At 40.9% G+C, this 25,902-nt stretch overlaps 1 protein-coding gene across 1 annotated transcript; it reads left to right on the forward strand.

The window, feature by feature from the left end:
* The first annotated feature begins 1,686 nt into the window (after window positions 1-1,686).
* On the forward strand, window positions 1,687-24,281 carry trpc4a (transient receptor potential cation channel, subfamily C, member 4a). The gene is made up of 15 exons (XM_031872647.1): window positions 1,687-2,223; window positions 5,339-5,568; window positions 6,030-6,248; window positions 11,120-11,260; window positions 11,851-12,027; window positions 12,487-12,687; window positions 18,976-19,321; window positions 19,974-20,113; window positions 20,211-20,411; window positions 20,526-20,647; window positions 20,870-21,065; window positions 21,167-21,361; window positions 21,661-21,702; window positions 22,137-22,226; window positions 22,725-24,281. The coding sequence occupies exons 2-15, from the start codon at window positions 5,410-5,412 to the stop codon at window positions 23,409-23,411; spliced, it is 2,916 nt and encodes a 971-aa protein (XP_031728507.1). The 5' UTR covers window positions 1,687-2,223; window positions 5,339-5,409; the 3' UTR covers window positions 23,412-24,281.
* The last annotated feature ends 1,621 nt before the right edge of the window (window positions 24,282-25,902 follow it).

Genomic DNA, 25,902 nt, shown 5'->3' on the forward strand with positions numbered 1-25,902 from the left:
GGTGTTTATACCCCCTCTGCAATATGCTGAAATGAATGAAAACTACACTGCATGTCTGACAAGTGGAATTCCCCCTCATCCTGCAACTGTTAAGTAAAAATAGAAGAGAGGAGCCCCTTGTGTCTAAATCCCCCTGCTGCAGAAGTCGTAGTGTTCTTCCCCTTGATGCAGAATGTTGCCAACCAGTGCAAGAAACGCTACCTTCATTATAACAAAGGGCCTGTGCTGTAATGAGCCAGATTTAGAAAAGTGAATAAATTATTGTTAGTGAGGCAAGTGAATCTATACTGTTTTGCGTTCCCTCTCCACATCGTATCAGATGTTGTTTAAATGTCCGCTCCAATTAATCCCCTTTTATGGGAGAAGAATTAGCTGCAGGACTATTTTTAGAATCAATAATATTTTACTGATTCCTGGCCTGTCCGCCACACAGACGGAGGTTATTTAAATATCCTCCCCATACTCCTGAACCTACTCTAGCTTTTGTTTGAAAACTTGCTTGTAAGCACGTGCAGTGAAAAGAACCAGCATGAGTTATTGACATCTTACCTTAATTGACCATTGATTGCCATGTCTTTGTTTCACTGGTACAGCATTCTTAGAGGCATACGTCACATTCTTTTCAATCTAGTTCAATTTCCTGTACCTGCCTGTCATGATCAATGCTTTGCGTGTCTGTGAGTGTGTTCCTAAATCAGTTGGAGGAAGTAATGTAGCTATTGACCCTCAAATGCAGGTGTTCTTCGTTATAATGATACGTGGTCATAATTGTGAATGAAGCAGATAAAAAAGACAGGATAGACACAGAGAGCTGCTGTACCCAAGAGAAGTCTCCATGTGGGATTCAGGTCGAGTTTAATGGAACCTCGTTATCCCACGGGTATACAGCCATTTAATGAGTCTATAGAGAGCATCAAAGAAATAAGCTGCGTAGGGACACTAAGCCTTATTTTTTTGTACATTTAGAAATGCCTCAAGAGGCAGCCAAAAGTGCAAAGAAAGGAGATTTTTTTCTCCTTTTTCTTATAATAACTAAATTGGTGTATGAGTATAGTACAAACCCACAGACTCATCTTCAGCAGAAATCTGTGACATTTCACTGTGACAGGAACCTGCAGTGTAAGTGCAAGTCTTGCCAACATGAACTCACACACAAACATACAGACAGACATGAGGAATGAATCTGGCCTGGAGACTCTGTAAACATGTTAGGGGACATTCAACAGCTTTATCCACTATTAGGAAGAATTTACAGCACCAACAGGTCTATAACTTAAAGAGAGAGGGGGGGTATGATCAGTGATGAGATAAGCTGTTTGAAGAAATTATAGTGGGCAAACCCTGATATATAACTTGACTCTAACATCATGACCATCACTGATAAATAAGTCATAACTGGATGGAACTTGATTTAAGCCTGATTAAGTAATAAGCACATACAATTGTCCACTGGTTGACCATCAATTAAAAGTTAAATACTATGCCTTACATATAGTTGAATGCAGAGTTGTGTTTAAAACTAGCCCTATTTAATTAAAAAAAAAACAACAACATAGTAGACTAAGTAATATCAAAGGCAATGCTCTTACAACAATCCGCTATGTCTGGATGTCATTTCTTAAACAAGAAAAGCTAAATGGGAAACTGGAATTGTGTGTGTTAGGTGCGATTTTCATTTGTTTGTAGGAGAGGCTGAATGTCTGGCTGAGTTGCTTGTTTAGATGATTTCCCCCCGTCTTGCAGTGCCACAGCTCAATGCGTCTCCAAGTGCGCACGACCAGTCTGCAGCAGCGCGCCGCATACCGCTCGCCAGGCATCTGGCTGCTCCGCGTTTATTCCTGGAGGCGCTGTTTTTCGCTCAATCATCCCCCAACAGGTGGATAAGTCGAGTGGGAAAGAACATCTGTGGGAATACGGGCTGGGGAAAACTGGACGCGTTGCTGAATCAAGTGTAATCCACCGAGACAACTTGTCGCTTTCGTCTCTTGCGCGGTAAGCTGAATGCGGAGTGCGCCGGTTTGCGTTTCACCCCCCCAAAAAATAGGACCGAATGGAAGTCGTGATGAAAACTGACGGAATCTGGATGGACAGTTCAAGTCTCCAAAAATGAGATGGGAGAATGCAGACTAGACTGAAAACCAAGAGAAAGGCGGACTGACATCACAAGGCACCAACACATGAACGGTCTTCATGCAGATCCACACTGCAGTTTTCACATTTGGGGTAAGCTATTAGGAAGTTGAGGCGAATTATGTTTTTAAGCTTGAAACATCTGTTTTATTAGTCCTCACGTGGTGTCGGGATGTTTTCAAAAGGAAGAACGTTGATCTCGGTGAGCGAACTTTAATGCCCATCCCAAACATCCCAAAGGTTAATAATTTGCGCCAGTGAAGGCTACTTGAAAATTCGCATGTTTTGTCTATAAAAGGCTTTTCACGCCAGACAGGAGTACTATATGAAGTATCAGATGTAACTTGTTGCCTTTAGGGTCCCTCGGCTTGTAACTGACGAAGGACCCCAGCAGGCAAGAAGAAGAGTCCTCTCTCATTTTCGCAACCATTTTTATTTCCATCCATGCTATTTGCTGTCAGCTTTCTCACGCACAAACACAGAAATAAAAATGTCAAAATCCCACCTGTGAGTGTAAGCATGGCGCCATTCACTGGAAATGGCACATTGAGTCTGCCAATTGACCTGTTGTCGTTAATTAATGCATGCTGGACCATTTTATAGTTGTTTTACTGCTATTGTAAACACAGGGCAGGCTTCTGGAAATAGGCTTCTTGGATTGCTGGAACGCTCAAGTATATGCATTGTGTGCTGTCCAATCAATGATACTTTCAGAATAAGAAAACATTTTGCCCATCATATTCCCTGCCTCTACGCTTGAGTGGTGCTGCACACCATAACAAACACGCTCAGATTTTCTATTTCCAAATCATGTATCGATTCTAGGAAAGTGTGATTAGACTAGAAGAAGGGCCCTCTGCACAGAAGGCTGAGCATGTGTGTTTTCAATAATAGCCCACAGTGATATCAGCAGACCATCAGTATCAACACTGGTACTGGTGTTTTGCTCAGTGGGCAGCCTAACTTTATATATAGCTGCTGTATTTTGTGGCAAATTGTGTCCCATGTTCACAATCAACTCAGTGTTTTTTTTATTGGCAAAAGCCAAATTACAATGACACAACAGTGTTATAAGCGCAGCAAACATGATATATTACCTGATATAAGACATCTGTAGAACAAACACTAAAACATACTTCTGTCTATCCTTTATATAGTGGAACAGTGAATCCAGAAATCACAAGACACACAAAATAAGCTATTGAGACCATGACTAGTTGTGAAAAAATTTACTTTTAAGAGAAAAGATATATATATATATATATTTTTTGAATAGAGTTGAATATTCAAATATATTGAAATCATATTTTTGTTTATTTTAGAATATGTTTAACGCTGTTGCTGAGGAGAGGGCTTATGTTGTTAAAAACACGTTTAGAATCAACAGACCTGACTGTGCATGCATGTTTTCTGCATCGTGCATGATTTTTACTTAACCTCTCAAGATAGATATTCAGTGGTGGTGACTGTACTGCAGTCAAAGTGGATATGTTTCACAAAGGGCTATAGCAATATCACTAATGCCCAGGATCTCAGAAATCCTTCTTTTCACGATGAAGCTCTTTTCTTTAAAGGAGGGAAATTAGAGGCACCTTAGGGCATCCCTAAAGTGCCACCTTGAGTGTAAGAGGAGATGACAGGTGACAATGGGGAAAAATATGTTGCTTAGGAACACTTGCCGACAGTTAACTGCACGATGTTCGTTTTATATCCGTTATTTTGGTGCTATATATTAGCTTGCATTTGAGCCGTCTTAAATGCCTGCCCTTTCAGCACATCAGAATTTGGCCACATTAGAGTTGCTAGTTCAAAACCCGATCCTCTCCCATGTCTTTACAGGACGTTACGTTGGCTGGGAGTAACTTCCTGAAGTCTTGTCATCACCGCGAGGTTGCCAGTCAACCAGCGGAGACTCCAGCAAGTTACTGCGCCAGCCAAGAAATAGTGACGCAAGTAACCTCCGTAAAATCACAACATGTTGTTTTCACTCTTTTTTGTGCAGACTAAACAAACACGATATAACCTCCTAATTAGTGATCTTTAGAGTTGCAGTTGGCTGGAATTTCTCACATTATGACTGAGCTTGGATAGGCGTTTTTCTCTGTTTCCAGTCTTTGTGCTAAGCTAAGCTAACCCCTGCTGGCTCTATCTTAATATTTACCGTACAGACACATTGGCATCAATCATCTCTTCTAACTCAGCACAAAAGCAAGATTTGAGTTTAAAAACATTTTTTTTTTCCTTAAAATATGTTATTTTAGAAAATCAAACTTTTACACATTTTTATAAATTGCATAGCTGTTCTCATAAACTAATTGGGCTGCTGTAAATCTGTTAATCCACTCATTATTTAAAATGCAGAGGCTCACAGAGGACAGCAGTAATGAGTTATCCTAAGACAGTGAAGAGACAGGCGGCATTACACACCAGCTACTTGAACTCCTTTTTTATATTTAGTAATATGTAACCTTTGAGACTTTATCTTGTTTAATGTTTTATTCTTCACCCTCTCCATCTCCTGCACCCCCTATTTTCTTGTCCTCTCAGTCCCCTGTGGTTTTAAATCCTCTAAAGAGCAATAGAAAATGGCCAATCCCTTGTGTTTGTATTCATGTTTTTGCGCACCTGCTCAGTGGTTATAGTCAACTCACTACTGATACTCGTTTTAGAATGAGCTCAATATTATGGTTGCATAATCTGAGGACATCCAAAGGGTTATTTCATTTTTAGGATTAACTTCTCAGATTTACAAATGCTACTTATTTATGTAATTATGAACACTACTTCCCCGTCTTCTCTTCATGGTCAGTATTTCATTATGAAAGTGTGCTTGTAGATCTCACCACTGCCAGATTACAGAGATCTTGACCGTTGCCTTAGGAGACAGTCACTGTCACTGTGACGGCTTTTTTTCTGTGAAGCTGCACTGTGCATCATAAAGCATCGTTTTTGCTGTCACCAGGCAACCACTTAGTCAGCTGATGTCAATCAATTAGCAAGCATCACTAATGACATTTAGTCATTAACTCAAGAATTAAAGATCTTATCATCCATTTGAGCTGCAACACTTCAAGCCTTCATCTCTCTCTGTCTATATAATCCCTTCACCTCTGCTCCTGTCGTCTTCTCATCTTTTCTTTTTTGTCAAAGTCAATACCAACAACATGTGTCTTCTTCCTATAACACCTTTGTTTCCGGTCCCCTCTAGTGTGACCTCCCTCAGCTTGGCAGCAGCTGTAGCAGTGTTTGCAGAGTGCCGGTAAGCTGAAGCCCAGGGAGATGTCACAGCTGTACTACCGGCGGACTGACAGCTCCTCGTACCGGGACCGCATCCCGCTGAGAGTTGTGCGGGCAGAGTCGGAGCTGTCACCTTTGGAGAAAGCCTACCTTGGAGCTGTGGAGAAGGGAGACTATGCTAGTGTCAAACAGGCTCTAGAGGTATGTGTATCTGTGTGTGTATAAGTCCATGGAAGAACGGATAATATGATAAATAGAGCCACTGAACCTCTAAATTATGGATGGATGGATGGATGGGAATTAAAGCCTTAATCTAATTGGATTGATTTAGAAAATATTAGCAGATGTATGGGTAAGATGTGCAGCCATGATTATCCTCTACTCATTTCCAATAACATCAGCGGCATCTATTTACCTTGACAGGTGTCAGATATTTAGTAGACACCAGCTGTTTGGTAGTACGTGTTTGCTCTCTCAGAGCAAAACTCTGTAGACTTGGAGTTTCTCTGTCAGATCTGAAAGGTGTGTGGTGTTAACGTTTCCGTTCAAAAATCTCTGTCAATTACTATTTTCCCTTCAACTCACTGATATTCTATTAAACAAAGTCCCAGAGTAGCACTAGAAAGAAACCCTGACTTTCAATGACTACCTCATTTTGCCAGGAGGCTGAGATCTATTTCAAGATCAACATCAACTGCATCGACCCTCTCGGCCGCACGGCTCTGCTGATTGCCATTGAGAACGAGAACCTGGAAATTATCGAACTATTGCTGAGCTTTAACGTCTACGTCGGCGATGCCCTGCTGCACGCGATCCGCAAGGAAGTGGTGGGAGCTGTGGAACTGCTGCTAAATCACAAGAAGCCTAGTGGTGGCATGCAGGTGAGGAGGGGGAATGAGGGGGATGGAAGGAGTTTTAAATTAAGAGTGCTTTATTCGTGAGGAAGGAGTGTGTCGGTGCACAGGCAGTGAGCTGCTGACAAGGCTGGGGGGCACTAGCAGAGAAACTAGGATTGTTGACGTTTACTTTCTCCCCAGAAGAAATGCATTCTTTTTTTCCAGTTTGTCAAATCATGTTTTGCTAATTTTAGCACTAATTTATTATTCTTTTTTTGTAGTTGATTCACTGATATCACCTGTAGTGATCCTATTTGTGTTTGAAGGGACCTGCGCCATGTTTTATGTGTAAAAGGTATAATAAGCTTTTATCCAGCAGAATATGGCATTGGACAGATGCACAGCTCACACCACATGTATTGTTTATCATAAAATGTATGAACAGTGATTTATAAAAGTAAATTAATAACAAACCCTAGAGAACAATGAGCTGGAAGTGCACAGTGGCCTCAATACCAATTCACTGAATGGTATAAACTGCAGTAAAAACAAAACGCTCCTCATTGTGTAGCTTACAAGCTGAATGCAGTTGCCTGCAGCTTTTTATACCATCTAAAATAATTGACCCAGTAGAGTTGGAAACAACAAAAGTCGACACTTCAAAAGGCTATCTAAGACTTCTTCTGCCTTTTGGAACAGGTCTTACATTTAAGACATTTTAATGAGTATGTTTACTGAGAGAAAGTAACATTTTATCCAAAGTTACAGTATATTTATTTTAAAAAAAAACTTCAGAATACTGCTGCTCATTAACAAAGCCTTCCTCTAGTCTTTGAGAAGTGCCTGTTTAGAGCTTTTATTGCTATAATTAAAAACAAAATACAGTGTAATTCATTTCAGATTGGTACTCTTTTGCACTGATTGCTCTCGACTCAAGGGGCATTTTCTTGTTCTTGTCCCTGCCGCACATGCACTGTGTACATACTGTACAAACTGGAACACACACGTACAGGCTGCACTTGCTCTTTTCTTCACTTCTCAGCAGTAATGCACCATAAACCACAAAGGAACAGATGTTTTTAGCTTCATCGATCAACTGAAAAGGGGACGTTATTGCTGTTTGCTGTTCCTGTTAGAAGCTGTGTGTTTGTCTTTGATAATATAAAGTGAAATAGTGGGGGGGGGGGGGGGTGAAAGGAAAAGGAAGCATGTATTAGGGAACAAAAGAGCACAAGAGATGGCTCGGGCTTGTTTGTTAAATGGAGAGAGACGGAGGGAGAATGAGATACAGAGGCCAAAAATATCCATCCGAACCCCTCAGCTGTGACATCTATCAGCCGCCACATTTCGCTTAACGTCTTTGTGAGATAGAGCTTCTGCTCATGAGCGCCTGGTTATGCTTTAAAATAGGGGAGCAAACTTGGAAGAATACATAATTGTCAGGGTCCATGGGGCCGTCACCCAGGAAAGATTCGTTAGATTATTAAGGGTGCGATGACATTCTAGGTGAGTGGGCTGTTGTGTGGGGGGAGGAAGCCAGCAGAAGAAAATGATTGGACGGGCTTAGTACAGTACTGCGACTGCCACAGATACTGGAATGTTTTTCTTTTTTTTCAAACCATTTGATTTAATGATTGCTGTTGGGATGTAAAGACAATGTGCAATAAGGTTAATTAATTGCATTTGAAAAAGATGGATAAACTGTGCTTATATGTGTTTATCCACTAGATCCCAAGTAATCCCAAAAAATATTACCAACAGCACTAATGCAAAATAGCCACGTTACACTTAAAAGAGCCGACTCTGTGATTCAGCTCTTTTGTGAATATCCCATCTCCACAGGCGAATCCTTTCCGATCACTGGGCTAACGATTGATGGCAAACATTGACTCGCAAATCAGTTCGGCATGTCGGTGAAAGTACAGATCAAAATGCGGCGCAGCGAAACGATAACTTTGCTCCCCCTAATTGAATAGTGGGGATGCATATGCTTCCTTCCATCACATGAGTAGGTTGTGAAAATAGATCACACTAAATCTCCTCAAGAGAAGGCCATTGATTATATTAAAAGGCTGTCTGGCAAAACATTGCATTATAGCTGTTGCCATTGTCTTTTCTGAGATTTATTAGCAGGAAGATTAATGTATGCCTTGCTGGAATTGTGTGTATTTATCTTTCCATTTTGCAGGCTGTCTGAATGATGTGTTTGTAATAATCTCACAAGTGTTGTGGGTTATTTGTTTTCCACTGAGCAGCGCCCTGGATATCAGCGTTTTAAACAGCTTCATGTATTATCCTCTGAGCACAGATAAGCATCTGTCGGAGGCACAAACACTGAAGCTCACAGTGTTTCTCAATTAGAAGGGCCTCAGGGTGCTTCTGTGTTGTTGTGTTTTTTCTTTTTCTGTCAGTCTTTTAATTTTTATGGGTTACTCTGCAACCTACATGTGCACATAAAGATAGTTACGTAAGGAACTCCCTCTCCTTCTTACATGGAACACAATAAGCATAATCACGCTTGCTTGACTCCACAAAGACTTGAGCTTGTTTTTCTGCAGTGTCACTCAAAAAGAGGACCGCTCAGTGTCCCACTTTATTCCATCTTGATCTGAACAGCGTTTGTGATGTTGTAGTAGGATGACAGGTGAAAACCAGTGGGGGGGTCTGGAAAATTAGCACAGTTAAAATAAAAGAAACACTGTGCTTCTGCAGATGCTTATCTTAACCCACGTGGTGACGGTGGACGCCTCATTCTAATATAAGACAAGTGGGCTACAATTTCATTCCTGTTCTCCATTATTATCATAACTCCACATCTAGCCTGCACTCCTCTTGCTCCGTGCTTGGGCACAGGCCAAGGCTGTTTGATGTCGATTATTTGATGTCCCTCCTCCTCCCACTCAGAGAACAGAGTATATAGCTTATTAGATCCCCCTCCTCCGTGACTCTCAGACGTGGATCTGTGGCACTCTTTGTAGTTGCTGCTGCTCTGAGAGTAAACTACACAAGTAGTTAGTTTCCACATGTAAAATTACTTTTGGATGCGATATGGATGATGAAATCTTTATGAGAAATCTTCATAGGTTTTTTCTCAGAGTTTCACTGATACTATTCCTGTTTCTATTCATGAAAGTGGAACTTTTCTCAAACAGCCAACGGTACAATAATCCTCAAATCTTATCTTAAAAGAGACTTTTCACATCTATTGTCTTTCAGTAATTTATTTTAGAATCAAATCAAATCTATATTCTATAAATGGCTCTATTGGGGCTTGGTCAGTAAGTCCACCGCTTTGGTTCAGACTTATCTCAACAACTGTTTGATGGATTTCTATGACATTTTGTAGAGACTTTCATGGTCCCCAGAGGATTAATTCTAGAGATGTTGGTGATCCCTTGACTTTTCTTTTAGCGCGCCATGAGCACATTGACATTTGTGGCTTCAAGCGAAGTACCTCAACCTATTGCTGGGTTGCCACGCAATTAGTCACAGATTACAGTGGTGCGTAGAAGATGAATCTGAATGACTTCCGTGATCCCCTTACATTTCATCGAGTGCAGGTCAAAGTTTTCACTTATTCAGGGAACTTTTTGTCAACATCTACCAAATGGATTGGGACAAAATCTACAGATATACATGGCTTCCAGAGGATGAATGTTAATGACTTTGGTGATACCCTGACTTTCCCTCTAAAACCACCTCGTGGCTCACATTGTATTTTTTTTACTTAAATGTCTCTGTGAGCATGTTTATGTCACCATTAGCTCAAAGCACTGCTGTGTCCCAGAGAGGCTAGCATGGCTGTTCACGCTAAGTCTTGTTATTTCGTGCTTTTCATGCTAATGAGAAGAGTAACTATTGTATATCCCTAATAAATCGATGAATACAGGAAACAGTGCTGTATATCACTTTACAGCACTGTTTCCACTCTACTTTCCTAGTGCATCCACTCATAGTAAGACTCACATAAAAGCTCTCACAGGTTTTTTTCCACGTGTCCCTTGTCGCCAAACTGTGATTTACTGTCACATATGGCTTCTCGTGTAGAAAGCTGCCAGTAGAAGGCCTCCTGCTGCTGATAGATTATTTTGTACTATCAGATGAGAACACCTTGCCTCTGAGAGACCAATATAGTTGTGTAGTTAGAAGTAGTAGTTTAAAGAGGACATTAGTCTGAGTAAAGCTCTCTCACTACACTATCCCCTTATATCTCTCCTCTGTCTACATCAAGTTGCTAAATACGTCCTAACATATCGCACAGTTATCCTCCAACAGTTCTCTGACTCTCCTGTCTCTCTCCCCCCTTTCTCTCTCACCGCAGAATCAGATAACAGTATACTTCAATTAAAAGAAGTGAAAAGAGCCAGCTTACTCTCCTGCAGCCCGCAGCCTGCTGAATGACAGGGGAATAGCAAAAAGGGGTTTAGCTGGAGTGGGTGATAAGAGGAATAGGTGGAATGAGTTTCTTTCTGAGCATAATAATTCCCTGTGAAATGTGTGAAATACTGATGCTTTTTATTACATTTTGGCCTACACCCTTTACAGCTGTCTTGATATGGACGACATTTTGTTTGTGACTTTGACCAAGGGCACCATTTCTTGCAGGCAGTTGAACTGTTTTCACTGCAGCTGCCAAAAGCTTTAATGTTTTTCTTTTTGTTGCTGTTTATTCCATTTATCTTCGCTGTGAAGACCTTTGAACTGTTCTCTGAGGGGAACAGAAGATCTTTTCGGTACTGTGTTCAACCACACCAATTACTGTACTTCCACTGCGCGCTGAGCATGTCAGTCAAACCTGACAGAAGGAACAATAAATCTGAGGTCTTTAAATTGGTAGTCGATCACATAATGGCCAAAGCCATTCATTCAATATATGTGTGGGTCTAAAGATTGTTATTCTGTGCTCTCGCTGAAAGGTTCCTCCGATCTTATTGGACAAGCAGTTCTCTGACTTCACCCCTGACATCACTCCCGTCATTCTCGCTGCACACACCAACAACTATGAAATCATCAAGCTTCTGGTGCAGAAAGGTGTGTCTATGCCACAGCCTCATGAGGTGGGTATACCATTTGTATTTTTTTTTATTGTCCACGTGAAACGCTGTATCGCCAAAATATCAACAAACGTTCTGGGGGCAAACAAAAGTCTTGTGTGCAGAAGGATTAAAGTGCAGTTATGACACTACATCCAGAGGTTGGTTATGAAAGTGTTTTATGAGTCAATAAATCGAAACGATTCAGATACAGAAGATACACTCAACTGGATTTTTACTCAACAGCAGCAATTTGTATTTTCAGTAAGGTAGTAACACAGTATACATGTCATTAAGTATTTGTATTAGGATCTTATTTATAAGATATTATCAAATAATTGACACCAACTTGATGTCTTCTGATTCTGTTAAAGCCCAGGGGTTTTCAGATTATGATTAGTTCACTTGAGAAACAAAAGGAAACATTTTCAATGTAATGTGTAAATATGCAAATAATTTATACAGTCAAAATTGGGCCTTTAATGTCTAACAACATATCCAGCATAGTTGACATAATGGATACAGCGCTTGCATTGCAGGACCGAAGCCTGATTCTATTACTAAATGCTGGGAAGCCTCATTAACATGTGTTCATGCTTTGTTTGATGCTGCAGGTGCGCTGTAACTGTGTGGAGTGTGTGTCTAGTTCAGACGTGGACAGCCTGCGGCACTCTCGTTCCCGCCTCAACATCTACAAAGCGCTGTCAAGTCCCTCGCTAATTGCGCTCTCCAGCGAGGACCCCTTCCTCACTGCATTCAGGCTCAGCTGGGAGCTGGAGGAGCTCAGCAAGGTGAGGAACGTCCTTTCGTAGGATTTGATTATGTTGCATTAATTAACCTCTCTGTGCCCTCTCATGATACCATTATGTGGCATTCAATGGCTTGTCCGTTTATTAGCTCAGCATTAATATAAATTGCTCTCGGTAAATGTCATCTGACATAAAAATAATGAAAAGGGTCAGCGATGAAAATTCACAGAAATAATTGCAAACACTGGATCATTGCCTGCTATGGTTTGTGATATTTCCATATGTAAAACACAAGTTCATTATCATTCTTTTTCTTATAAAGCTACAAATGCCAGGTGCTTTCAGGACACAAAATCCACAGATTCAATTTAGAAACACCACTTTTTAGGTCTGTACTCAGACATTTTTAATATAATATATTGACTTACATTTCAGCTGCAAGGTTCTTGCAGGACTCTTGGTGTTTAGCCATATCTGTATTCTGTGTACACTTTTTTTAAGGTGGAGAATGAGTTCAAATCAGAGTATGAGGAGCTGTCTCAGCAGTGTAAACAGTTTGCCAAGGACCTCTTGGACCAGACAAGAAGCTCCAGAGAGCTGGAGATGATCCTCAACTACAGAGATGACGTCAACTTATTGGAGGAAGAGGGCAACACCGACCTGGCAAGACTCAAACTAGCTATCAAATACCACCAAAAAGAGGTAAGCAAGATGCATACTATTTATGTATAGGTACAGTACAAGGTATTCAGTTTATGTTTTAAAGAATAATTCATAGCTTTCTAGCTGGATCAGATGGCAAAGGCTGTGAGAATCAAGGCTAAGTGAGTGAGTGCCATAGTGTGACATCTGTAGTTAATTTGATAATCACCCTGCTCACAATTAAAACACAAGAACTCAATACTTTTTGAAGGATAAAACATGAAAGACTTGTAGAAAGTAATGGGAAGGAAGCAGAGAATATCATCCTCTTGGCTATCAACAAAATGATCTCGAACACTAGAGTGCGTCTCAGTCAAGGGAGAGTCAGAGAAAGAAATATTACAGTTTCAGCCTGTAAAATTCTGCAATATATGAGAAATCATCTTGTGTTTTTTCAGGCTTCTCCTCTAGTATTCGTTTTTTTCCCCTTCTGGCCAGTATTGTTTGCTACGTTATCTACTGTACAGCTTGTTGTTAGATTTCAATGCCACATGCCTGCCAAGCCTGCTGTATTTGCTGCACCAAGCCAATGACTTCTCACAGGTGTTACTGCCAGCCAATAAAAGCAGGTGTATTGATGGTAGATCAGCATCAGTTTCTTTTTTAGTTAGGATTGTATCTTTCTTTTAGCTTTGGCAGCTGAAGATATGCAAAGCTTGAATTTCATTACCAAAGCATTAAAACTGCAAGGTAACTTCTTGATCTACTTTGTTAAAATAACATGAAGATGGTGTTTATTCATTCAAATCAAGTCAGTCATTGTGTCACTGAAAAGGCATTAGCCTGTTGCTGAATTTCTACATTCAGTTAAACATATGTGCTTCATAATAGTCTGTGATATTTAATGCAGAGCATGTATAGTACATTTGGGTTTAATGCGCAGGCAAACAGGCATTAATTAAGTGATAATTACTTTCACAGTCGAGTTTCAGTTTCCTGAAGCTTCCCAATAAATTGGACTTTTTTATTCAGCAACCCTGTAGGACCTCCGTTGCATTTTAAACACACATGAATAATTTTGAGGGAAATGGTTCAAACCTGATAGCTCCATTGCAGTATTTCCTTTACAGTCCACTGATTTCATGCTGTTTCTGTTGTGTGATAAATGTTTGTCAGGTAGAGCCAGCAACAATTGGTGTGAAAAAAAATCTAATTAAAAGGTGCAATTTCTATTCCTAATAAGTAGATACATGTGATATGTATATAAACATTCAGTATGGATAATATTTTCCAACACCCCAAAAATGTTATAATTGTTACTGAGCAGTAATACAACATCATACATCTGCATACTGACTCTTTTGTAATTAGTTAGTTATGGTTGTAATCACTTTACAATTATTTAATTTTACTGCACCTGTTAAAAGCTTAGTGCTGTGGGTGAATATAAAAGGGTTACCAGAAAATCATCTAACTGATGCATTAGCCGTTCTTCTGGGTTTAATGGGATGTAATGAGGAAGCCCGGTTATAGTGTTGCTAAGTTATGGGATGACTGATGGCTTCCTCAGGCAATAAGAAAGGGGTCAAATAAGTGTTCCGCTGAATATAAAGGTGAGGGAGCCGACACATTACTCCTCGGAGCGTTTTATAATTAATTTGTCTGTCTTTGCTCAGAGCAGATGCACTTTTGGAGGCCTCTCGATTTACGACTCTGCTCTTTCCCCCCCTCGTCCATCCAGTTGTTGCACATCAAACACAGGTTGGTGAGTGAGCATGTTGAGTCTCAAACGGACAATTGGAAGTAGTGCAACAGGTGTACATGATGATGGACAGTCCCCCTGTCATCTTATCCAGCCTGTCTGTTGTTGGCAGTAAATCCCTCATTTCACAAAAGTGTAAGCAATCATCCCCTCCTGCTGCTGAGGGGATGATTTGCCACACATCCCTCTTCCCCAGGGGTTCTTTAATTATTCAGACGATGTCCCAATATGCCCTTCTCCTGCGTGCTATCCATAACACCCTTCGACCGGGCACCGGGACTTTGATGGAGGACAGTGTCTCACGATATGAGTAACAATCCACCCAGCTGTCCTTTTTAAATGATAAATGTCCCAGCTGCCTAGATTGGTTAGCAATCATTTCAAGGTAAAGTTATTCTGTCAGAAATGCTGTTATAGAGTGCTGTAGTGTATTAAATGTTCTTTGTAAAGTCAACAAATGAAAACCTTTTTTTCAACCTGTTAGGTTCAACTAATTCCATTTTCTTCTTTCTAATAAAGCAACCTGCCTTATTATTTCTTTTTTCAAAACTCTAACCCTCATTTCAAAAATTACACCTTTTAATATGTTGATTTCTGTTGGAAACTGCACTTATTTTGATGACTTGATTTACAGATTTCTTGCAGAATATGTAGTAATGGAGCTACTGGTTTTACCTTTGTAGTATGTGGAGTGAAGATACTCTAATGGAGGCATGTGTGGAACTGGATTTAATATAGATCCAACCACACAAGCAAATATTTCATTAACAGTAATAACAGTTGTCTTGGCAGCGCTGTGCCAAAAGGTGTAGTATTTTGTGGGATATTTCTTCAGTAAATAATTCATTGAGTCAAAGAGAACAAAAGTTTGAAGTGTGTAAAATGGGTGAAGTATTTACGTAGCTTATCAGAGTTTCATAAAATTGCAACCAAAAAGAGAATTTGCAGTGGAAATCGTTTAGTAGATCTGTCAATATCTCAATGTTTTCTGCTGCAGTACAAATGTGTACAGAGTAAATATATACGAACAAACACTCACAGAGGTATTTAAAGTGATTGCTTTGTGCCTGTGACAGACGATCTTTAAGCCAGACTGGGTTTCGCCCCCTGCGAGGCATCGAGGGTTACGTGGACGCTTAGTTGGACTTGAAAGGCTTGTTTTTGCAGAGGACAGCCATTGTGTTCAGGGCATTTTGTCTGCGGTGTGATCAAAACTCATCTCTTTCAGCAATTTTCCAGACAAACACTCAAGCTCTTATAATTGGCATGACACTCAGCCTGAATGTGTGATTTATTTTTCATTTTTGTATTATTGTACAGGCTGTGGCTGAGTGTTGCACTGAGTCACAGGGAGCATGTTTTTGACTCTCAACCGAAAAAAACCGAAGGACATTTCAACTCTTAACCCTCTTATGTCGTTAGCGTGCACGCTGGCTTAGGTTTTTAGTATTTATTCTTGCATCTGTGTGTGTTTTGCGGTTTTGCTTCTGCTGTGCTCGCAGGGTTTAGAAACCCAATTTATAATGGTCTGAAGAGAAATCTCCACAGGCCTCCACTCTAAAGAGCAGAGCAAACAGAGCAGTCTGCGCTTTGATGCAGCGGGAGGCCAAATCACATAAATATGATCAGTAACACAATAAAGTGCAGATTATCCCCTCTACCTTCCTGAGGGTTTCAGCAGTGGATTACTCTCATTTGTACTGATGTACTTGCAAAAATGTAGGTGAGTACATTGAAGATTCACAGTGTGAGCGGAGCCAGACTGCCTCTTTAATGTTTGAATTCGTCAGAGGTACATGCTGTAGTATGACGTTGCCCCCTTGTGATATGTCGTAAAAACTGCAATACGGTATTTCAAGAGGTTTTTAATGCCACCATTAAATGGAGATAACATTGCAGCAAGAAGAATAAGTGTTACGTAATGAAGGACCATTAACACACAGCACTTATTCACTGCAACAGAAAGATCTGTCTTCCCAGTTCAGTCTTCAGTGGTGAGCATTGTTCAGCCTTCAGATTGTTTTGTTAAAAGAAAAGAAAGAGGTAACTCCACTTGTTCCCAATGCTAAAAATACTCACACAAGTTTATTTGTGTTTGGAATAATCTCCTTCATACTATAGCCGGACAGTGTGACCATCAGTGTGTGGGTTGATTCAGAAATCCTTTTTGTCAGCTAGAAGTTTACGTACATCGTGGTGAGGTAAGTTGTAACAAATGATGAATGATGACTATATCCTACAGGGAAACTTTTACACCATGCAAGTAAAGGTGATCAGATTGTGCAGATGATCTTGGCATATTTGACATTTATATTTCAACGATTATCAAAGCCAATCGCAACTAAAATATAGCCAGCTGTAAGTTCCATGCCTGTCGGTGTGTGTCTGTGGAAGCGGAGTAGAAGAGTTTCAGCAGACCTTTTATGTTGGTAATGCTGCAGGGGAACTTGTCTTCACAGAGCTAGAAAACACCCTGAAACATTGATAGATTAATCACTGTCCTGGCAATTTTGGGCTGTTGACAGTGGCGAGAGGCAGGAAAGGGTGTAGAGATGCACTTTCTCAATGGGATGTAAGACCAGGAGGGACTCTGATTGAGTTGTGTGAACATGCCACCTAAGGCAAACATGACACTTTATCACAGCTGAGTTTGGAAGTGATTGTGACAGACGAAGGAATGGTGACATTGTTTTTCACCAGGAAGGAGGAATAGAAAGAGGTTTGTATTGGAAAGAGGCTGTTCTTAATGAATGGAAGTTTAAATGTTACAGCAGCGTAAATCAAGGAAAGAATAATAACCTGTATCTCTATGAGGGCAGGGCACTTCAACACTTTTGCTTTCTATAAAATCAAATACTGCGAACAAAAAAAAGAAATCTTATACAGACCACATATTTATCTTGTAAAGGTACGTAATCGCCTTTTGGAGATTACGTTATTATTACAGCTATTATTACATTTCCTAATTATGGTGCTAATTAGCTTAATTTCTGACCTCATTAGCATCGCTGTCAGTGTTTAATGTATCATGCTGCTTAAGGCAAGACATCAGGCAGCTCAAGTACCTTTTGTTTACTATCATTAATTAGAAATAATGTTCTGACAAGCAGTGAAAGATGAAAGCTACAAAGGAACAGTTTTATTTATGAACGGGCCACTCGCTTGTGCGATAACACCATAAAAAACTAAAACAATGGCTCTTTTTACTGTATTATTTACTGGGATCAAGTACTTTATTACAAGACTCGGCCTGCACCCATGAGTCTGCTTCAGACTTTGGGTGCAACTTAACGAGGTTAGCCATCTCGTCTATAATCAGGTTCACGCTCAAAGGAATTATATGAAAAGAGAAAATCAACAGGGGAGCTTTTTCCTTTTTTCCTTCCCTCTTTATTTTTCCATCGTCAGCATATGTTGATATGTTGGTGATACAAAGAGTTGAAGTTGTATCATCGATCATATTCTCTCTCTCTCTCTCTCTCTCTCTCTCTCTCTCTCTCTCTCTCTCATAAAAAGTAGTCGTCTTCTTCTCCACTCATCCATGAACTTCATCTCCGATATTCCCTCTCGTCTGCATTTCCTCTCAGGTTTTGTGGCAACACTGTATAGTTGAAGTATGGAAATATGAGCAATTCTACTCCAGACCCCAACGCAGTTAGGGATCTCTGGTTCCCATGGTAACAAGGCTGCAGAGTTGGTGAATTGACACCCAACGGTGCCGGTCGACACTTTGACTCTGGTATAAAGGCTCAACGTGATATTTCATAACGCTGTTATGCGCCTGTGTTAAGTGTGTTTGCATGTGCCCATGCTGTTAAACTAATGTATTCGATACACAATGAGTTTGTTTGCTTGTTATCTTTAACGGGAATGTATTCCAGATACGTCTAGATTATCACCACATGCTGCTGATGCTACAGACCGTTTGGCGGAGGCAGTTCTGTAGCACAGCTGCAGTTTTGATGCATTGATTGTTTTGGTCTCACTGACGATTTCAAACCTGTACGCAGTTACCAAGAGAAGCATGGTAATGACCTCGACAACATTGTCCTTTATTCTTTTCCTCTTAGCACTCACATGAGGTATTGATCCCACAACATCTCAAATATTCAAACAATCCAAACAATGGAAAAGAACACAAAATATTTTCCACATGTTGAATCGTGTTGCAAACATTTTGAATAACCTTGTGTGTAAGGGAGATAAAATGGGAGATAAGACTCTCTAGTTTCTTGTAGATTCTTTTTTACTGACCTCGCAGCCTGTATAAGGTTCCTTTTATGTCAAGACTGCCTTTACTTGATTTCCTTCTAAAATATCCATGTGTGTCGATGATTACTCTTTACATTTTGACACCACCAACACATCCCACTCCTACGTTTGCATGCTCTGAACTGGAACTTGCTGCAGTTGCTAATTCTGGCACGTGGCCACTAGGGCATTATGTTCTGTGTAAAACCACTCAATAGCCTCAGGCTGAGGATGCTGTCTCCCTGCTGGAATCATACCTTAGATTAAAGTGCTAGTTATTTTTTATCTCCCTAGATCAAACAGAAAAGTATAACTCTCCTCTTTATTTCTTTAAGTTTGTAGCTCAGCCAAACTGCCAGCAGCTTTTGGCGTCCCGGTGGTATGACGAGTTCCCCGGCTGGAGACGACGCCACTGGGCCGGGAAGTTCTTCACCTGTGTCTTCATCGGCCTCCTCTATCCTGTGTTTGCTCTGTGGTACCTCATCGCTCCTAAGAGTCGCCAAGGCCTCTTCATCCGCAAGCCCTTCATCAAGTTCATCTGCCACACAGCATCCTACCTGACCTTTCTGTTCCTGCTGCTCCTCGCCTCCCAGCACATTGTCACCACAGAGCAGGACAGGCAGGACAGACAGGGCCCCGCACCGACCACTGTGGAGTGGATGATCCTGCCCTGGGTGCTGGGTGAGTAAAATGAGTGAAGTCTGATCCATCCTATTGACTTTAGTGATCCCCAGACTTTTCTTCTAGCACCACTATGAGCTTGACATTTGTGGTTTTTAGGGAAACGTCTCTACAAATATTGATTGGATTGCCATAAAATGACCTCGCAGAATGAATTGTCATGACTTTGTTGATCCCTGGACTGTTCATCTAGCTTCAGCATCAAGTCAAAATTTTAATTTGGTTTCATTACCAATACATTGGTTAATGACCCAATAGCTGCACAAGTAATTACATCCATCCCATCAGCCTCAGCTGTACTTTGCGATTAGTGCTGATCTAATGTTAGCATGCAAACAAGCCAAACTGAGATGGTGAACCTGGTAAACATTATAACTGCTAAACATCAGCATGTTAACAGTCATTGTGTCTTGTTAATACAATTCTAATGCATTTGTATAATCCATGCCCATCCAAACTAAAAAGGCTCTAACTCCCACTCACCTGAAAATGTCTGTGCAGGAAATAAACGTGACTTTTATTTCCAGAACCTTGGATGCAGCAATGACTTTTAGAAATACTACCTGCTCGCCAATCAGAAACAAGTATTTTTCATGTCCATGGTATGAGGATTTTTATTGAACAGATGATCTGACAATCTCTGTATTGCCAGGATTCATCTGGGCAGAGATCAAACAAATGTGGGATGGTGGTTTCCAAGACTACGTCCACGACTGGTGGAACCTGATGGACTTTGTCATGAACTCTCTGTACCTGGCCACCATCTCCCTAAAGATCGTAGCCTACGCTAAGGTAACCAATTATCTAAGAATAGAAGTCAAATAGACAAGGTGCAGTGTAACTTTATAGTGCTCTCACTTTATCTGTTTCCATCCTCTGTCCTGTTCAGTACAGTGGTAGTAAACCGAGGAACCAGTGGGAGATGTGGCACCCAACCCTAGTAGCTGAGGCAGTGTTTGCCATTGCAAACATTTTCAGTTCCCTGCGCCTCATCTCGCTGTTCACAGCCAACTCTCACCTTGGGCCACTGCAGATCTCTCTGGGCAGAATGCTGCTGGACATCCTGAAGTTCCTCTTCATCTACTGTCTGGTAAACACACAAACGTTTGCACACAGACGGGAATATAGTCATGCATACAGAAACACATGGATTTGTTAAAATTATTGCATCCACTTGGCACACACTTCTTCTCTCTTTCTCCAGGTCCTACTTGCATTTGCTAATGGGCTGAACCAGCTCTACTTTTACTATGAGACCAAGGCTTCAGATGAGAGGGGGAAATGCAAAGGCATCCGCTGTGTGGAGCAGAATAACGCTTTCTCCACGTGAGTTCACATGAATCCAAACGTGCTTGCATGCGTAGTCTAGATGTGTGATGGTGTGAAATTCAGTGGCAAAGTATGAGAGAGTTGTGTGTCTCTGTATATTGCTGTTACTGGTTGAAAAATGTGTGAAAACAAAAATAATAAAAAAGTTTCAGTTGCTAAGAGAAACTGATGTTTTTGCAGGCTTTGAGTAACACATATATTTCCCTGTTTCCCTTGCAGGTTATTTGAGACACTGCAGTCTCTCTTCTGGTCAATCTTTGGTCTGATCAGCCTGTATGTGACCAACGTGGATGCTGACCATCAGTTCACTGAGTTTGTCGGCGCCACCATGTTCGGCACCTACAACATCATCTCACTGGTGGTGCTCCTGAACATGCTCATAGCCATGATGAACAACTCCTACCAGCACATTGCTGTGAGCGCAGCTGGAACACACTGCAAACAAAAAGACGCATGAGTGTGTGGGATAGATGATGTTTGTGTCGTGCTTTTCACGTGCCCTAATCTCGGTTTCAGGATCATGCAGACATCGAGTGGAAGTTTGCCAGGACAAAGCTGTGGATGAGTTACTTTGAAGAAGGGGCCACTCTGCCAGCCCCGTTCAACATCATCCCCAGCCCCAAATCATTCTTGTACCTCATCTGCTGGATCAAGAGACAAGTGTGCAAGAGGTCCAGAGCCAAGCGCCCTGAAACCTTTGGAACTATTGGAGTAAGTCAGGTGTCAAATACTAAAACACACATTGAAGAAGAAGAGTTTGCGTGTCTGTTTTTTTTCATCGATACTTGTCAATGCTATCAATTCAAAGAAGAAACCATGAATCTCACTTTAGAGCACAAGTCTTTCTTGTCTTATGCTGCAACACTCAGGGGGGCCATATGCAGCGAGACCCACAGACAGCAAAGTGTAATGCAAATGTGTGATACCGTGAAGAAAAAGTAAATATGCCCTTTCTCTCATCTCCCACTCTTTTACTAACTCACGCTCTCTGGCATCTGATTTCTGTGCAGAGGCGAGCAGCAGATAACCTGAGGGTAAACCATCAGTATCAGGTAAATGTAGTCTTTTTCAAAGCAAGCTGAAAACAATTACTGTCCTCTGCTAGTGTGTGCGTGTGTGTGTGTGTGTGTGTGTGTGTGTGTGTGTGTGTGTGTGTGTGTGTGTGTGAGAGAGAGAGACAGAGATCACACTGCTCTTCGACGCCTTTCTACACTTTCAATTTCCATCTGTCAATAGAATGATTTTGCGATGTCTCACACAATTACACCCAGCGGGATGTTCATCACCGTTCTCTGCAGAGTATTTCCTATTTGCCCATATCTGCAGGTGGTTATTGTAGCATTTTTGGATGAGATGCAGCTTGAAATGCGTTTCCTTTTGTGCGTATATATTTGGCGTCTTTTTGACTGTGAGTTTTGTATTGAAGCAACACTTTCATTCAATATTGGAGGATGTTATTGTGTTGCCTTTTGTTTCACGGATGTAGGAGGTGCTGAGGAACTTGGTGAAACGTTATGTGGCCGCCATGATCAGAGATGCTAAGACAGAGGAAGGCCTGACTGAAGAGAACTTCAAGGTGGGCACAGCTCCTAGCAGAGAATAAGCGTCTATAATCAATATATATTAACAATAGATCACATGACTGTAAGGAGTGGCTCATAGTGACGACCCACAGAGAATTATCACCCGACTCTGCAGTTAGAGTTCAGGTCGCTGTTTTGGTTTTCCATCCCACAACTTTGCTGTCAGATAGACAGACACAGTTAGCAACTATCTGGTAAACATGGAACATTTAGCTTCTAAGAAGCCAGATATTTCCCTCTGGAGTTGGTAGAGACCAAAATGCAATTGCGAAATGCCATTAAAATGTTCTCATATCCTTTGTGACAAAACAAAATTGCTGTATCAATATTTTATGAATTACACTTTCTACACTTAGTATTGTCCGAGCTAGAATATAATCAATACTCTACAGAGTGCCCTGAAAATACCAACTACTCAGGCTAATATAGTCAAATGAAAAAAACATTCGTTAATTTACCAGGGGAGCTCACTTTTTGCTTTCCTCTTCCAGGAACTGAAACAAGATATCTCCAGTTTTCGTTACGAGGTGATGGGCATGGTGAAGACAGGGAAGCCTGCTCTACAGGTGGCAAAGGCCAGTGGGAGCTCAGCGGAGTCCAGCCTTGCTTACCCCAACTCCTCGCTCAAGGTTTCTCCCTCGCCCCAGAGCGTGCAGGTGAAAAGCAAACTCAACCGTTTCAAGATGATCGCATCCATCCTCAAGCAGGGCAGTGGTACAGCTTCACCCAGGCCGCCTGAAGCCTCCAACGGTCTACCTAATGGACTTGTGGTCTCTGAAGAGAGCTCCAGCATAAGCCAGGGGAGAAATTCCCCGAAAGATATCACTGACTTTGGCTTGTTCCAGAAACGCCACTGGAGTGGAAATGAAGCCACATTAGGTGCAGGAGAGATTTCCAGAGACATGTACTCTTTGTCAGAGGAGGCAGGGGAGTCCGTGGGCTCAGACGCAGAGCAGCAGGCAAGAGGTAAGGATGCTAAAGAACTCCTGCAGACAGAAAAGAAGGAGGAAGCTGCAGAAAATGAGGCCCCAAATGAAAGCAACGATGTATTGAAGACCAACAATAGCTCAGATGAAGGTGGGGAAAAAGAAACGGAGAAAAGGGACAACGAGAGTTTATCCTGCGGTGACTCAGTAGCTGGTGGAAGTTTGCCAGTGTCGTCCAGAGAAGAAGCATAAGCTATGACGGCACGTGGATATAACTAAAGGCCCAGTAATGCTGGACTGAAGAAAGAGAGAGAGACAATCAATGTGAGTTTCAAGTGAGGTTGTTTTGCAAAGAGTCTTGACTTTTCCAGTTATTACCAAACTAATGATCAGATTTGATCTTTGGAGACTCAGAGAGGCTTTTGGTGTAAGTGTTTTAAATGCAGCTATGTTAGAAGTGGAGATGCAGCAAAGGTAAACTGAGCTCTGTGTGAGCATAGCAAGGATTTAGATTTTAGGATAAAGTCATCTTATCGCATCCCTACTGGTTGGAAAGTAATTATTTCCTGAAACTGATCATTTTTAACATCTCTCTCTCTCTCTCTCTCTCCCTGTCACTTACCTGACATGTGCCCTTCTTTTCAAGTTCCTTCATCAATCTCTCTCTCTCTACCTCTTTTCCTTTCCCGTTTATCTCTACACCGCTTAACTGCCCATCCTTATCTCACTAGAGCAATAGATGTGTTCTGTTTTAGACCCGACCCTCTGCCTTACTCTGTCTGTTTCTGCACTTTACACTGGCATACGCTGTCTGAAAGATGTGTCAAGCTCTGATCATGCAACAATTCTCTCAATGTTTTTCTATGCAAAACCTGGGATTGAGATTTTCATCATTCTGAAGAGGACGGAGGTACAAATAACAGTGACAGGTCATGACAAGTATTCTCGTAAAGTTGAACGTGGCCAATGAAGAATAATGGGAGGTACACAATATGAACACAGCCTATTTAAAGCAACATATTATTGATGTTTTGTCACTCCCACAGAAAATGAACTTGTTATTTTGAGAAATGTGCTTGTTTTTATTGTTTTAACTGGTACCTTTTAGATGTCATGTTAGTTTAAATGAATGAATGTTAATGAATTAAAACATAGATCAACTCTTTATTTGGCTTTTTTCTTTTGTCCAATGCAGATTACAGACAGATGGTGACATGCTCGCTCATCTTATTAGGATTTCACTTTTGCAAAGACTATTTTATTTTATGTTGCTGCTTAGTAAGTGTTTACAGTTTAACAATAATGATGTTTTGTAGGTTATTTGTAGTCATTCATTCTTTAAGGCTGTTTGATTCTGAAAAAAACTTAAAAAAAAGTGAGGTATTCAAAAGAAATAACTCCAAAAAACATACTTGGTTTGATTCAAAAGCGTACAGCCCTATTTTCCTTGCTGTTTTCGTGGATTTAATCTGATGTCAAGGACATGTTTATGTTCTTTGAAAAAGAGTTTTAAAGCCATGAAGCCATAACTACATAGTACCAAACATGATGAACCGGCCACTGAACATGATGCACGTATACTAATACTTAATGGGTTAATAGTTGACTTGCAGTTTACACATTTACACCGGACACTGTCACTAACTTGGCTTAGGCTTCTATTTAAAAAGCTGATGTCCGCAAGATTCACTCCACTCCCAGGGCTCCAAATTAACAACGCATACATTTATAATAAAGGATGGTGCAGAGCCTGTAGATAAGTCTGAGGAACAGGCCCCAGGTAATCAGCACTATATTTTTGGATTCTCAATTCTCCATGGGCACAGCATCAGTTAATGAACCGCCTGCCAGACCAGAAATATTTATATATTCATTAATTGTTGAGACTCATTTTTCAATTAAAATAATCTAGTTTGAAGTCTGCTTGTGTTGCAAAATCTTCCATTCAGTTACATTTACCATACTGTTTTTAACACATAACACATTCAACTTTATACTTCAAACTGTGTATTTGAGTTGTTTTGAATGGAGGTATTGTTGAACAGTGTGAATCCCAGAAGCGAGTGCCATATAACGAGTGCATTAAAGGAGTTAGACCACGTTCCGTACAGAATAACTGAATGCATTCAGCAGGCTTTTTCTTTCATGATCCAACACAGTCTGCCCTGTAACGACCCATTAATGTCTCTCCATTAACAGTCAGTGCAGCAGCACCACACAACGAGAGCATTTTGTAAATGTGTCCTTTATCTGCCAAATGTTTCCACCACTTGAACTGCCACTGAAAACTCTTCAGTTCTATGAAGAGCATGAGTTTGTTACTCAAATGTGTACAGTTGAACCATCAACCCTTATCATTCATTCTACCGCGTAAGATTTAGTAGCCATTGTGTTCCTTTGTCGCCCTCTGTGTGTTTGTGTGTGTATGTAGGTGTGTGTGTGTTATTGCATTAATCTTTCATATCTCATTTATTCTAGTAGTAGCAGATTTCAGTCATTTGCAAGGATCTTCTTTCTTACTCGCATAAGCGAAACAGACTTATTTTACTCTGTTTCTTCTTTGCAAATGAGTGTATGTGTATGTGAATGGGCCGTTCAATCCAGGAAGCCAAACCATGCTGAATGACTTTTGGTACGTGGAGAAAAATCAAGAGAAGGACAAGGAAGAAAGTTTCTACAAAGAATAGGAATAAGAAATCTCAGAAAAAATCTCAGGTTCCAACAACTTCACAACACGTGTGCA

This window comes from Anarrhichthys ocellatus, unplaced genomic scaffold (genome assembly GCF_004355925.1).
Source record: "Anarrhichthys ocellatus isolate YVR2014 unplaced genomic scaffold, GSC_Weel_1.0 scaffold65, whole genome shotgun sequence".
NCBI classification, from domain to species: Eukaryota; Metazoa; Chordata; class Actinopteri; order Perciformes; family Anarhichadidae; genus Anarrhichthys; species Anarrhichthys ocellatus.